General features: G+C 44.8%; 1 protein-coding gene across 1 annotated transcript in view; it reads left to right on the plus strand.

Annotated features, from left to right (window-relative positions):
* PCDH15 (protocadherin related 15) overlaps positions 1-16,132 on the plus strand; it is a 1,296,732-nt gene that overhangs the window by 949,754 nt on the left and 330,846 nt on the right. The window contains 2 exon segments of the mRNA XM_053307474.1: positions 13,118-13,138; positions 15,104-15,238. Coding sequence (XP_053163449.1) covers positions 13,118-13,138; positions 15,104-15,238 — 156 coding nt within the window.

Here is a 16,132-nt window from a genome sequence, read left to right on the forward strand (position 1 = left end):
AAACAAAATTTAAGGAAGTTTTAGAAACACGATCAGTTGTAGTCCAAATTTGTTCTTTTGTTATTTAGAATGAAATAACACGGATTAAATTGTGTACAAGGAAGTCCTAAGGAAGGATGACTTGAAAACAGTGGTACACTAGGGATGTGCATGAATGGCTCCGACGGCTGAGGGTGAGGCAGAGCTTGGTTTGTTAAAAAGCAGATAAGCAGGACCTCACCAATTTTCTGGGTGTGGCAGTGGCTGTCCAAAAGGCTGTACGTGGCTGCAGCACTGCCCCCAGCAGCCTGCACATGGCATTGGCACATGCAGGCTGCAGGGAGCAGCGCTGCAGCCGTTTATGGCCTTTTGAACAGCAAGCGCTGTGCCCCGAAAAACGGTGGGGTGGCAGAGGAGCAGGTAAGGTCCTGCTTACCTGCTTTTTAAAGGAACCAACCCCCACCCCGCTGAACCAGTTTGAATGTCGGCTCCAGAACCACTTCAGTGCTTCCCTAAGGAAGCGCTGGACCAGTTTGGGCAGATCCCTATAGTACACTGGCAGGTTATCTCCAGGTTGGACTACTGCAATGCACTCTTTGTAGGGCTGCCTTTTTATGTAGTTTGGAAACTTCCGTTAGTCCAAAATGCGTCTGCCACATTGGTCTCTGGGGTATCCCAGAGAAACCACATTATGCCTGTTCTTAAACAGGAGGACTGGCTGCTGATATGTTTCTGGGCAAAGTTACATTTCTGGGCAAAGCTGGTTATTACTTTTAAAGCCCTGAATGGCTTAGGGTTACCTGAGAGAGCGCCTTTCTCTACAACATCACCACTGCTCATTAAGATGGATGTCACCAGTTCACCTGGTGTTGACTTGGGATCAGACCTTCTCAGTTGTTACATCTAGATTGTGGAGCGTGCTCTCCATGCAAATGAGAGGACTATCTTCTGTGGAGGCCTTCAAGAGAGCCTTAAATAACCATCTTTTTAGCCTGGCTTTTAGTTTTAATTTTAATCTGGTTTAAATGTTTTGTTTTGTTTTGGTATGTTTTGTTTTAATTTTTTTATTATGTGTGTTTGATTTTAATGTAAACTGCCCTTAGCCACATTAGGAGGGGCAGTATATAAATTGGATAAATATATAAATAAATAAAGGAAAACAATGTCAGTGTTCCTTCCTGTCTATAAAGTCAAAGGAAGGTGAGCCTGTGTCTGAACTCATTCAGGCAGTTTCATGGTTTTAAAAAAGAGAATACTGTATAGCATAGATTAGGGTGACTAGATGCAAAGGAGGACAAGTTTCTGTACTTTTAATAGTAATGTAAATGACATGTATCTTGTCATTCAGGAGTGAGAAAAGTTGCTCTCTTTTCATGTTTCAATCCATAGATTGGTCTCCAGCAACTCTACACTCTTCTCTGTCTTGTGCAAGCCTTTTCAGGTCAGCATCATCTCCTCCCTTTTCTCTTCTTTAATTTGCTTTATGTAGTTGTATCTAGGTTTTCCTCTTGCTCTTTTTCCTTCTATTTTCCCTTCCGTCATGATTCCCCTTTAGTCATTAACCAAATTATGAGCCTGTTTCAGACTCTGTTGCACCTCCAATGAGAATGTGACAGGGTTACAGCATCCTGCTGGCCTGCCTGCCCCCATGCCCTTTCCACTGGAACAAGATTTGCATTTGTTGTTCCCTTTTGGATTTGTTGTTCAGCAGCAACAGAAAAGGAATAGGGATGTCTTCTGCCACCCCTTCCTTACCAATGCTTGACATTCAATCATGCTTGCATGCCAGTCATGCTTGCATGTGCTGGGAATAGTAGTTTTTTCTAGTGTTACTGACACAGATCGGAAGCATGGAAAAAAACTACAGTTCACAGAGCTTTTTGTATCTGGCTCATAGCCTTTGCAGCATGTCAGGCACTTGGGGAAGTGAAAGTGCAATGCCACTATGATAAAAGCAATGAAAAAGATAAAGAGTAGTGACAGGGTGTTGGAGGCAGAGAGCTAGATTCATGGGTCAGATGATGGTAGGGAGGGAGGATGCAAGGCTAAATTCAACTAAAGCGCAGGTTAAAATCCAAGATGCAGAATTAGTTTTGAACCCATAATGCCCATCTCACATTGGAGGTGAACATTATGACCCTGCCAGATTCAATTTTTGTCTGTGTTTTGGATACACAGATTTCAGAATGTGCTCTGTAATTCATGATTGCCTCTTATGAGCAGTGAAGAAGAGAGAAGCAACACTTGCTGAAATTCCCCTTGTCCTCCTTTGCATCTGGCCATCCTAGCATGAACTAGTCTACAGCATTCTGAAATTATAGACATCTGCGTAATAGGAGGTAGCTAGCTACTTAGGTATCTTATAAGAATCCTAGCTGAAATTAAGTGTAATGAATTTCTGGCAACATCAATAAGATGAAAACACGATGTTAGCATTTCATTTAGGATATAAATTTGGGGTGATATGCATTTAGAAGCAGGTTATGATGCTTTATGCTGATTGGTGGCTGATTGAAAAGAAAATATACTGTAGCATTTTGTGACACATCAATGTGAAAGTCTACTTTGAAAACACCATGGGCATGATCCAGCCAAACTTAAGCAGTTTCAAGGCCCATTGAATCCAGTGTGAATGTTAAGCATGTGTGTAAGTATCTCCCACTGAAAACAATGGGGCTTGAAAGATCCTAACCTGTCTGAATCATGCCAATTTGTGTTTATTTTTGCATTAAATATCCTTCCTCTTTGATGGAAAAAAGACTTAAGAAGCTTCTTGAGAATTTTAAGAACTGATACCTTCTAAGAACCTTTATTGCTTTCTCTCTTGCACTTGTCTAGATGAGTCTATCATAATCTTTGATTCATGTGCATTCTTGGCAGCTTTCATGTGATGGCTATATATGTTACCTTAACATGGAGATGTGCTGAAGTAGGCATCTGGGATGGCTTCCCGATGCCTTGTTTCCTCTCACTGGTTTTACTCAGGTTTCAAACCTGCTACACATTTTGCATCTGAACATCAAGTTCTGTAGCAGGTTTTTCAGGTGCTACAGAACTGCATTAATAGCAATAGCACTTACATTTATATACCGCTCTATAGCTGAAGCTCTCTAAGCGGTTTACAGTGATTTAGCATATTGCCCCCAACATTCTGGGTACTCATTTTACCGACCTCGGAAGGATGGAAGGCTGAGTCAACCTTGAGCCCCTGGTCAGGATCCAACTTGTAACCTTCTGGTTAGAGGGCGGCAGTTTTAACACTGCGCCACCAGGGGCTCGTTAATACATAGAAACAGGGGCGTAGCTAGGGGAGCTGGGGCCTGTGTTTGCCCCTCTCCCTGGTGGCCCCTCGGAGTGAGGGAGATAATTAAGATAACATGGGAAAGGTGGAACTGTGGGCCCCTCAGGAACTGGGATGCCTGGGTTCTTTGAACCCATCCACTCAATTTTAGCTAAAACCCTGCATGGAAACCTGTGTTTAGTAAGTTTATTCTAATATGTGTAACTGTGCAGCGTGTTAGTGAACTACTTGAATCTATAGGATCCCAAAGAAATGCAGTTTGGCAACCCATATGACTGGGATATACAGGTGAAACTCGAAAAATTAGAATATCGTGCAAAAGTTCATTAATTTCAGTAATGCAAATTAAAAGGTGAAACTGATATATGAGATAGACGCATTACATGCAAAGCGAGATAAGTCAAGCCTTAATTTGTTATAATTGTGATGATCATGGCGTACAGCTCATGAGAACCCCAAATCCACAATCCCAGAAAATTAGAATATTACATGAAACCAATAAAACAAGGATTGTAAATAGAACAATATCGGACCTCTGAAAAGTATAAGCATGCATATGTATTCAGTACTTGGTTTGGGCCCCTTTTGCAGCAATTGCTGCCTCAATGCGGCGTGGCATGGATGCTATCAGCCTGTGGCACTGCCGAGGTGTTATGGAAGACCAGGATGCTTCAATAGCGGCCTTCAGTAGGGGTGTGCACCGGACCACGGAGCTGTGGTCCGGCACTGGGGTGGGGGTTCCATTCAGGGCGGGGGGGGCTTTATTCACCCCTCCCGCGCTTTGCAGCTTCGGCGCCATAATTACCTAAAAAAATGCGGCTGCAGAATCGCTCGCCGCCCGCTCCTATGGCTCCCATGGCTCCTGCTTGTTTCAAAAACCGGGCGGCAGGATACTTCCCTGCCACCCCCGAAGCCCCCTCAAGCCATTTTAGCTCTTTAAATCTCGCCCCGGACCGAGTCCTATAGCGCTCAGGCGGGCGGCGGGGAGATGTCCTTCCATCCGCCCGCCCCCTTCCCTGCCTTCTGCGAAGTGCAGGGAGCCTTCTGCGCGCATGCGCAAAAGGCTTCCTGCACTTCGAGTGCAGGGAGTCTTCTGTGCACGCACGTGCAGAAGGCTTCCTGCACTTCGCAGAAGGCAGGGAAGGGGGCGGGCGGACGGAAGGATATCTCCCCGCCGCCCGCCCGAGCGCTATAGGACTCGGTCCGGGGCGAGATTTAAAGAGCTAAAATGGCTTGAGGGGGCTTCGGGGGTGGCAGGGAAGTATCCTGCCGCCCGGTTTTTGAAACAAGCAGGAGCCATGGGAGCCATAGGAACGGGCGGTGAGCGATTCTGCAGCCGCATTTTTTTTAGGTAATTATGGCGCCGAAGCTGCAAAGCGCGGGAGAGGTGAGTAAAGCCCCCCCTGCCCTGAATGGAACCCCCCACCCTAACCCTCCCGAACCAAAACCACCCCTTGTCCAGACCTGTTTGGAGGCCAGTAGAATGGTCTCCAAACCGGTCCGTGCACACAACTAGCCTTCAGCTCTTCTGCATTGTTTGGTCTCATGTCTCTCATCCTTCTCTTGGCAATGCCCCATAGATTCTCTATGGGGTTCAGGTCAGGTGAGTTTGCTGGCCAATCAAGCACAGTAATCCCATGGTCATTGAACCAGGTTTTGGTACTTTTGGCAGTGTGGGCAGGTGCCAAGTCCTGCTGGAAAATGAAGTCAGCATCCCCATACAGCTCATCTGCAGAAGGAAGCATGAAGTGCTCCAAAATCTCCTGATAGACGGCTGCGTTGACCCTGGACTTAATGAAGCACAGTGGACCAACACCAGCAGATGACATGGCTCCCCAAATCAACACAGACTGTGGAAACTTCACACTGGACTTCAAGCATCTTGCATTGTGTGCCTCTCCATTCTTCCTCCAGACTCTGGGTCCTTGGTTTCCAAATGAGATGCAAAAGTTGCTCTCATCAGAAAAGAGGACTTTGGACCACTGAGCAACAGACCAGTTCTTTTTTTCTTGAGCCCAGGTAAGACGCTTCTGACGTTGTTTGTTGTTCAGGAGCGGCTTGACAAGAGGAATACGACATTTGAAGCCCATGTCCAGGATCCGTCTGTGTGTGGTGGCTCTTGATGCACTAACTCCAGCCTCAGTCCACTCCTTGTGAAAGTCCCCAACACTTTTGAATGGCCTTTTCCTGACAATCCTCTCCAGGCTGTGGTCATCCCTGCTGCTTGTGCACCTTTTTCTTCCACACTTTCCCCTTCTACATAACTTTCTATGAATGTGCTTTGATACAGCACTTTGGAAGCATCCAACATCTTTTGCAATTACCTTTTGAGGCTTTCCCTCCTTATGGAGGGTGTCAATGATGGTTTTCTGCACAACTGTCAAGTCAGCAGTCTTTCCCATGATTGTGATTCCTAATGAACCAGACTGAGAGACCATTTAAAGGCTCAGGAACCCTTTGCAGGTGTTATGGATTGATTATTGGAGTGGGACACAGGAGCCTAGACTGTTGAACCTTTTCACAATATTCTAATTTTCTGGGATTGTGGATTTGGGGTTCTCATGAGCTGTACGCCATGATCATCACAATTATAACAAATTAAGGCTTGACTTATCTCGCTTTGCATGTAATGCGTCTATCTCATATATCAGTTTCACCTTTTAATTTGCATTACTGAAATTAATGAACTTTTGCACGATATTCTAATTTTTCGAGTTTCACCTGTATATGTTAGTATAAGAGAAGACAGAATATTTATATGTGACAACATTCCGTTCCTCATGGTTTTCAGACTTGAAATCTTTATCCAGTCACAAATCCATCACTGTACCTGGAACTTCAAACAGGGACTAACAGGAAACTGTAGCCTATAAATAGTAGCACTATGGGGAGGAGAAAGAGAAGGAAACTTCTTCCTGCCCCCCTCTTCAGAATGGTTTAGGTACCAATGGCAGCTAGACACCTGGAATTTTGTACCCCAGCAGCCCTATTTCAAGAGGTAATGAAGGAACACTGCATTTGGGATGATGATAAGTAGCTGGGAATAAACAAGAGTTGGTTGGCTTTAGTTTGCTAGAATGTACGGACTGTTGGTTTTTTTAAAGACATCTATGGCTCCTTGTCATGAAGCTTTTAAACAGGGTATGCTATGAATTAAGCTATCTAAAGAAATGTTCCTATGCGAATGGTGGACTTCCAGTGAGGGAAAATCTATCTCACTAATGGTGACTGGTTCCATTGTTGAGCTGGTCCTATCATGAATGTTTCTCCTGGGGTGTAGCTATAATTGAGCAAAAGGGTTCAAAGAACCCAGGCCCCCAGCTCCTGAGAGGCCTCCAGTTCCACTGCTCCCTATTTTCTTCATTATCTCCCACACTCTGAGGGGTTGCCAGAGAGAGGGGTGAACACAGGCCCACTCTCGCCTAGCTACAACCCTGAGTTTCTCCTAATGTTCTGCTGAAATTTACTGTCCTATAACAGAAGTCCATTAGATCTAGTCCTGCCCTGTGGAGCAAGGACTGACCTCTCTTCTATGTGACAGCCCTTCAGGTGTTGGAAGAATACTGTCATGTCCCTCTCTCTCCACTCAATGTTATTTTTTCTGACTAAACCTACCCAATTTTTCTAACTGATTCATCTCAATGATTAAATAGAATTACATGACAGCAAATAGAAGAGGATGGAAAGGGGGAAATAGAATTACCTGCCTAAGTAATTATGCCAGGATATTTTCATGCAAGTTTATTAAAGAGTCAACTTTGTTAGCTCACATCAGTGTAATCTCATCTAAATACTAGCAAAAATATTTAATTCAAAATTAAAATATTATGATTCCATTGCTTACATTAAATCAAACACCATAATAAGAATCTGTTGCTAATTTGGCTCCCTGTAGACAAACCCCTGGGGTGCAACAATCTGATCTGGGCATGTGAGAACATCAGCATTTGAAGAGTTGGTAAAATTAATGAATATACATTTTCCCTCCTGAATAAAAAGTTAAAAGTTACTTTTAATAATAATGGCATGGCGTTCACAAGCTCAGACACTGAATTAGAGTAGAGCATTAAGTAGTCATTATAGGATAAACCTTCCAGTTTTCTTGAAACTTGGCATTAGCTCTGTTGTAGAATATCTAGAGCAGGCCTTGTGAGTGACCCACCAAGCTGAATACTGCTCATAAGCCATGTATGGTGATCTACAGGAACTTGATAAACTTTCTGTTGCGGAAAGAAGGTGATAAAATGGTGGATATCGATAGTTGGGATTAAACAAAACCGACTTTTATTAAAGAAACATGACACAGAGCCCTTTCTCATGACCAGTAAGAAAGGGCAATACGATTTGCAGGGAGGAAGCCCTGAAGAGCTTACCTCTCCACAGACAAGCAGTTCCTCTTCCTTGGGTGGGCGGATTGACTACACAGACAAGCACTGGCTGATACCGATAGCTCTGAGGGTTGGAGTGCTGGGATACCTCGCCCCATTTTCACCCTGTCCCCAGAGCTCCAATAATGTACCGTGTGAGTGCACGGTGCATTGTGGGGATTCCCCCTCATTTCCCTGAAAGTGCTAGGGTCTGTTAGATGGTGGCTTCCTTGTTTTAGAGGGAGGCTACATAGGCGAGTTTGCCATCACTGTGCCACTGGGACTAGGCCCATCCTGCATGCAAAACTGCTTTTGCATGTGCATGTGAATAGCCTCGTTATGTGCTATCTATTAAGACCAGTGTGAAAGGGATGGTTATAATCCTTTCTGTTGCAATGCCCAGGGAGTCTAGCATGGACAACAAAGATGTCATCCTGGCACAATTCAGCTTTTGGTAGGCACAACTACACCTGATAAATTATTATTCTGGTGAGAAAGGTGTGAGATCCCTGGCTCACTGGAGCCACTTGTAACCCTTGTAGGTTGTATCTTACCTTCAGTGCTATAGCATAGACTGTAATCTCCCTGATTGGCTATCTTGGCTTTTGGTCCATCTTTCTCGGTATTCCTCACAATCCCTCCCCCCCCAAATTAAGAGTTATCATAGATTTGACATTCTCAAGAGGTTTCTGGTAAAGATGGAGATGTTGAAAATGATGGCACCTGAATCAGCAAGAGCTTATTTCATGGAACTGACTGAAGCATATTGTCATGTCACCATCAATTTGGCTTGCTGGAGATTTGTTTACTTTATATATGGGAACTATCAGTATCAGTACAAAAACTATCCTTTGGCTTCAGCATTTTGGGTATTTACAAAAGTTATTATGTCACTAGTAGCTCGATTTAGTCTTCAGGGGTTCACATCTGTCCCTAACTGAAGCCTGCAGGAGAGAAGAGGAGGAGGAACATCTACTCCCAGGCAAACCCAAGGGTGAGGGACTGGGTGCTTGCCTGGCTGCTTCTGCCCCCCTGCTTGCTATCTGCCCCCAGGACTGGCTGCTGGACTGTGGTGAGGCTTTGAAGGACTGGGAGCCACGGGGGGGGGACTTCCTGGATTCCATCTGCCAGAGCTTGCTGCTCAGGGTTATATAGGGTGCTGCCAGTGGCAATAGGCCCGCCACCGGCGGGATCACCACCGAAGGGGTCACAACAGAGGAGATTGCCCCTTTGGGGGAGCCGCTTTGGAGGACAGCGAGGGCAAGGCCTCCTGGGCCAGGTATTTGCATGTGGAGGGGCATTTCATAGCAGTGCTTCTGTTTTAATTAGTCCTGGGTGAGATTGTTTTAGAATGTGTCTGGTCATACCTGGAGATGGGGAGACTGGAGGTGTGTCCACTGACTGTGGGGTGGCAATTCTGGTGGTGGTGGGGAACAGAAGTAATGTTGGCAGGTCAGCAGGCCATTACAGGGGAAGGGGACTTGGAAATCTAATAGCTGTTTCCCCTTCCGGCTGTCCTGCCTGCTCTTTGATCTTGGGGAGCAGTGCCGACCACCCTTAGAACCTCACCTTGCTCCTCTGTAATACCAGGTCGGATCCATTCATTTGAAGATCTATGCTCAGGTGATAGTTTTAGTCGCACGCCAAAGGAGCATCTTTAAAGACTTTTTAAAAAATTGTCAGAGATGGGGAGGCTTTTATTTTACTAGGCACGCATTCCAAAGCCTTGGGGCAGCAGTGGAGAAGGCCCGCCCTTGAATAGCCACCAGACAAGCCGGTGGCAAATGCAGACGGACCTCTCCTGATGATCTCAATGGGCGGTGGGGTTCACAAAGAAGACATTCTCTTAAATACCCAGGGTCCAAGCGGTTTAGGGCTTTATAGGTTATAACTAACACCTTGTATTTTGCCTGGAAACATATCGGCAGCCAGTGTAACTTCTTCAATACAGGAGTAATATGGTTTCTCCTAGATGACCCAGAGAGCAGCCTGGCTGCCGCATTCTGAACCAACTGTCGTTTCCAGACTACATACAAGGGCAGCCCCACATAGAGTGTATTACAGTAATCCAGTCTGGAGGTTACCAGCAGATGTACCACTGTTTTGAGGTCGTCTATCTCAAGAAATGGATGCAGCTGGCGTATCAGCTGAAGCTGATAGAAGGCACTTCTGGCCACTGCCTCAACCAGCGACACCAGGGAGAGGCTCAGATCCAGAAGCACCCCCAGACTGTATCTGCTCCTTCTGGGGAAGCATGACCGCATTCATAACAGGAAGATCAAAATTGTCTCCACAGTTTTGACCCCGCACAATGAGTACCTCCGTTTTATCTGGATTCAGTCTCAGTTTGTTATCCCTCATCAAGCCCATTACTGACTCCAGACAGGCATTTAGGGAGGTTATGCCCTCTCCCAATGATGCTGACATGGAGAAATAGATTTGGGTGTCATCAGCATACTGATAGCACCCTGCACCAAATCTCCTGATAATCTCTCCCAGCTCTCTCATGTAGATGTTAAACAACATCGGAGACAATATGGAGCCCTGAGGGACACCATACAAAAGTCCAGATTTTGAAGTAGAACAGCCTCCAAGGGACACCATCTGGAACCTGCCCGAAATGTAGGAGTGGAACCACCACAAAGCAGTGCCTCCCACCCCCAACCCCCTCAGACGCTCCAGAAGGATACAATGGTTTATAGTATCAAACGCCACTGAAAGGTCCAAAAGGACCAATACAGTCACACTTCCTCTGTCAGTTCCCAGCTGAAGATCATCAGGCCGACCAAGGCAGTCTCTACCCCATGGCCTGCCCAAAAACCGGTTTGAAATGGGTCAAGATAATCAGTTTCCTCCAAGACTGTCTGGAGATGTGAGGCCACCACCCTCTCAATTACCTTGCCCAGCCACGGTAGTTTGGAAACAGGCCTGAGGGATCCAAGGTAGGCTTCTTCAGAAGTGGTCGAATAACTGCCTCCTTAAGACAAGGAGGCATCCTACCTTCCCTCAGAGATGCATTTATAATCTCTACCAGGCCTTCTACAACAACCACCCTGCCAGATAGTATAAGCCATGTCGGGCAAGGGTCAAGAGAACAGGTGGTAGGCCGCACCGTTCCAGTCAGCTTGTCCACATCCTCAGGAGTCACAAACTGGAATTGATCCTACCTAACCACACAAGAGGAGTCACTGGACACCTCCACATCAGATACTGGAGTAATTGTGGAGATGGAGTCTAAGTCAGCCTGAATACGAGAGATTTTCCCCACAAAGAATTCATTAAATACATCACAGCGGATAATTGATGGTTCCAGATTCTGATTTAAGGGAGGAGGGGCACATACTAGCCCTCTCACAACCCTGGACAACTCCGCTGGACGTAAACTTGTGCATGCAATATGGGCAGAAAAGAATCGCTTCTTTGCTGCACATACCGCCTGAGCATAGGTCTTCAAATGAGCCCTATGTTGCAATCTGTTGGATTCAAGCCGAGTCTTTCTCCACTTGCGCTCCAATCGTCTACCTTGCTGCTTCAGCCTCTATAGTTCTTCTGTATACCAAGGGGGCAGTTTTGAAGCAGGTCAGAGAGGACGCTTAGGAGCAATCATGTCTACTGCCCCAGTGAGTTTGTTGTTCCAATTCTCCACCAGGGCATCAACAGGATCGCCAGCAGAGCCAACACTAAATCCCTCCAAGGCTTCTTGAAATCCTTTTGGATCCAATAACATTATCGGGCGGACCATCTTAATAGGTCCCTCGCCCCTGCAAAGGTGGGAAGTGATTGTGAGTCCATCTTTAACCAGATGGTGGTCCGTCCATGACAATGGGGAAATCACAGGATTCCCCACCCAAGGAACACCACCCTGATCAGAATGAAAGACCAAATCCATCATGTGATCAGCAATGTGTGCCAGCCCCGAGACCACTTGAGATAGGCCCATAGTCGTCATGGCTGCTATGAAATCCTGAGCGGCCCCAGACAAATTGATCTCAAAGTGAACATTGAAGTCCCCCAGCACTAGGGGGACCCGAACACCAAGTCCGAGATGAAGTCCTTCAGCTCAGTTAGGGACTTTGTTGAGCAGTGGGGCGATCGGTACACCAACAAAAGTCCCAGTCTATCCCTTGTCCCCAGACTTAAGTACACACATTCGATATGGTACAAGACTCTAAAAGGGATCCTGGTCAGGGAAAGGTTATTCTTATAGACCACAGCCACTCCACCTCCCCGCCCACGGTCCCTCACCCGCTCCTCAACAGAGTACCATGGAGAGAGAAGCCGGGACCACACTGGGCCCCCAGCCAGGTCTCTGTAATACATACCAGGTTGGCGCCTTCATCCAGAATCAAATCATGGATGGTTTCTGATTTGTTCTGGACCGACCTGGCATTACAGAGGAGCAAGGTGAGGTTCCAAGGCTGGTCGGCACTGCTCCCCAAGGTCAAAGAGCTGGCAGGACAGCCAGAAGGGGAAACAACTATTAGATTTCCAAGTCCCCTTCCCCTGTAACGGCCTGCTGACCTGCCAACGTTACTTCTTCTGTTCCCCACCACCTCCGGAATGGCTGCCCCACAGTCAGTGGACACGCACCCTGTCTCCCCATCTCCAGGTAAGCCCAGACACATCCTAGTACTATCTCATCCAGAACTAATTAAAACAGAAGCCCCACTATTAAATGGCCCCCCACATACAAATACCTGGGTCAGGAGACCTGGCCCTCGCCTTTGTTGTCCCCCAAAGGCGCGACCCCCTTTGGTCATGCGACACCTGGGGGCAACCCCCGCCGCCACTGGCAGAACCCCATATAGCCCTGATCAGGCAGCTCTAGGCAGATGGAATCCAGGAAACTGCCAAGTCACCCTCCTCCCCAGGCCCCAGGCCTACAAGGCCTCACCTCAGCACAGCAGCCAGTCCTGGGGGGCAGCAGGAGAAGCAAACAGGCAGGCACCCAGTCTCTCACCCTGGGGTCTGCCTAGGAGCAGATGTTGTCTCTCCTCTTCTCTCTCCTGCAAGCTTCCTCACCATTACCAGATCACCATCAAGAAATAGCCTCAAATATTTCTTGCTCTTCAAGTAAAATGACATGGCAGCTGACTTCATAAGTTGTCCAAAGTTGTGATCTTCATTCTCACAATGTATCTTCATAAGTTGATCTTCTTATCTTCAGCTTATAAGTTGATCTACTGATCTTCATAAATTGTGATCTTTGAGACCCCATCAAGACATAGTTTATAACAGAAATTAGTCTCTCTGGTTGAGGAGTGCTACCAGAAATGTAGAGGATGGTATTACTGTTTCAGGCCAAGTTTGTAATCTTTCCAAGGACATTTAAAAAGATGCAGATAGTATATGCTTTTGACTGTTTGATGCCTCATGTGCTTTTATATGTCCTGCTTCAACAGATTAGTTATACGTGGGTTTCCAGACATTATATATATATATTTCCCATTTGTCTGTTTTTGCTTTATAGGTCCAACCAGGTGCCATTCCTGTAGGTATTTTTAGGTGTTCATCTTGGTATATTAACTTTTATTGCTTGAGTTTACCTTTTTGTCATCTTTCTTCCTGTGTGAACAAGTCTCAAATAACATTTGAAAAAAATCAAATTTGGAATCTTTAATAATTATTTTTCCAAAAATATAATTTTGAATTAAACACAGAACAGTTACCTACCAATTCACATTATGGTATCTGAAAAGAAAAGCATCACACCAAAGCATGGTTTTATTCTTGTTCATTTCAAAAACTATATTTTGGAAACCACTAATTTGTTGTTTTGTGTACTTCTGTTTTCATAACTGAAGTGGGCTTTTTTTCCTTCGGCAACTAAGTGCTCTAATCTTTCATTTCCATATGTAGTGAGTTCAAAATTTGCTTAATTTAATATTTATCTCTCTTTTCATCCCTCTGACTAAATACTGACTCTGGCTTTGAATGTGACACAAGGGGAAACACAAGTGTATGGTTTAGTCTGCCAGTGCTTCTTATTCATCCCATGATGCCCAAAGATGGGCATATCTAAGTTTGCAATAAGACAAAAGAGTTCAAATCACTCATGATTTCCCTTATAATCATCTCCAAAACAGCCTTCTCTTTTCATACACTGCACACTTTTGAGTCTCCCATTTTGTATGTGTGCACATGGTAGAATTGTTGACATGGGGCAGAATACTAAGAGAGCTAATGGGGTGGATGAATCTGATTTAAGCATCACGTGTGAAAAATAGCCTTTTCTTTTCTCTTATTTGCTGTTTTTGTTCCCAACTCTTGCTCTGGTGCTGTTATGCCTGTTGGAGCATGACTGACTACAGGCACTGTCTCTTGAGTATCTCCTTTTAATTTTTAGTAACTTTAAATGTTTTTTTAAAAGCCAAATATATTAGAATTCATGGTTTTGAAAAGATATGCTACATTTCGCAACCGTTGCTTAGAAAATGCGTATTGTTACTTTCAGAAAAACTAAAACAACACTTTTGGAAGTCTAGTTGCTGTGATTCTTCAGTTTGAAAATTGGATGTGTGAAATCATCCCTTTATTGCTCCACATAGCTGGCTTGCTGCCCAGCGGGCCTGGTGGCTTTCAGCTATAACAATATGTTTCACAATAGTATTGCAAAATACTATTTTATAGGACCAGCCTGTGGTGCTCCTTTGTTTATTCAGAAATATAAAGTTTCTATTTATCCCAAACCTACATATATCATTATACAGATGACAAAATCCACCCAGAGTGAGGGCCTGCTTAGGTTGGAAATGTTATTTTGGAATCTTTGATCAAGGTGTTCAGATATGTATGATTAGGTCATGCTATGTAGAGTGAAATTATTTTCCATTATTTTAAACATTTCTATAATACATTTAGAAATGTAGTATGAATTCAAGAGCTAGGATTCACCATATGACAACTTTGCCCCTCTAGATTTTATAGTGTTTTGGGTTCTTTTTGTTTGTTTGTAAATCAAGATAATTCTCCACCTCTGAGTGATGTCTGCTCTTTTTCCTGAAAACAAAAGGCCTCTTTGTATGTGGCTTGTTATGTGGCACAGAAGGAGATACTTCTGTTTTTATAGAGTACATGCAAAAGCCCTACACAGATTGCCAACACGTCAATGCTATTGTGTCGCTCTTTGCATTAAGCATACTGGCAGCTTTCTCCAGACCTACAATGGAAGCAGATGCTTTAAATCATAAATTATTGTATTTTCCTCATTGCTTTAAACCCCTCATTGTAAGAATGAGGCTTTTTTCTGCAACACTTATGGTTAAAGGAAAATAGTATAGAAAGAGTGGGGAATAACCAACCTACAATTCAGGTTGTAATTGCAGCAGCTGAGGCATATGGCATTTCCCCGTTTCATTGTCAGTCCAGATATTTATTTCCATTATTAGAAGATGCTTATGTATAGTGATGCTATATCTTTGAGGACATAATGTCTTTTCTTTGTTTCTCTTTGAAGACAAAAGATCCCCTGCTCCATCTTTTCCTAAATGACTACAATACGTTTTTCACTGTGACTCAGACTGGCATAACACGCTACCTCACCTTACTTCAGCCTGTTGACAGGGAGCTCCAGCAGCTGTACACGTTTTCGGTAAGCACTAAGGTTTGGGCTGGTTTTAGTGCAACAGTGGGTATTCTTTCAGGTACTAACTTGAAGGTTTTAACTTTTGGAAAACTGGTGTTATTGTTCTGATTTTGAACCACCACCAACAAATATTTATATAGCGCTTTTCAACAAAAGATTCCAAAGCGGTTTACATAGAGAAATAATAAATAAATGAGATGGATCCCTGTCCCCAAAGGGCTCACAGTCTAAAAAGAAATGTAAGATAGATACCAGCAACAGTCACTGGAGGTACTATGCTGGGGATGGATAGGGCCAATTACTCTCCCCCTGCTAAATGAAGAGAATCACTATGTTAAAAAGGTGTCTCTTTGCCCAGTTAGCGGGGTCCAACAGAAGTTTTAATTCCCCCCCCCCCAAGAGTGTAGATGCAAAAACATCTATGAGGTTTGTGTCTGGACAGGAGACATTTTTCCAGTTTTAAGACCAGTCTTCAGAATCTTCTCTTCTGTGAGAAATGCAGCTCCTCATAACACTGTCATAGTCAACTCGTATTGCCCACTGGCATGAGCCAAGCCTTTGCAAATTTTCTTTGACTCTAGAAGCCAGTCCAACATTTAGGAGCCAGACTACCTTCTGTTTAATGGGTGCGGAAGACTCACAGCTCAGCCTCAAAAATGCCCTTCATTCTACTCACTTACACCACTCACTTGCAGCAATGCACTCCACTCCATGTGGTGTCAGGCTCATTGCTCACTCCCTACAATGCCCTCTGTTCCATGTGGGGGTGAACTCACCACTTGTCCCCAGGAACATCCTATGTTCCATGAGGGCAGACTTGCCACCTTGCTTGCCTTTCTCCTGGTTACATCCTTCTGGTTCAGGTAGATGATGGACTGACATGACCAGGAGAGGGAGCGA

Source organism: Hemicordylus capensis, chromosome 3, assembly GCF_027244095.1.
Source record: "Hemicordylus capensis ecotype Gifberg chromosome 3, rHemCap1.1.pri, whole genome shotgun sequence".
Taxonomy (NCBI): Eukaryota; Metazoa; Chordata; class Lepidosauria; order Squamata; family Cordylidae; genus Hemicordylus; species Hemicordylus capensis.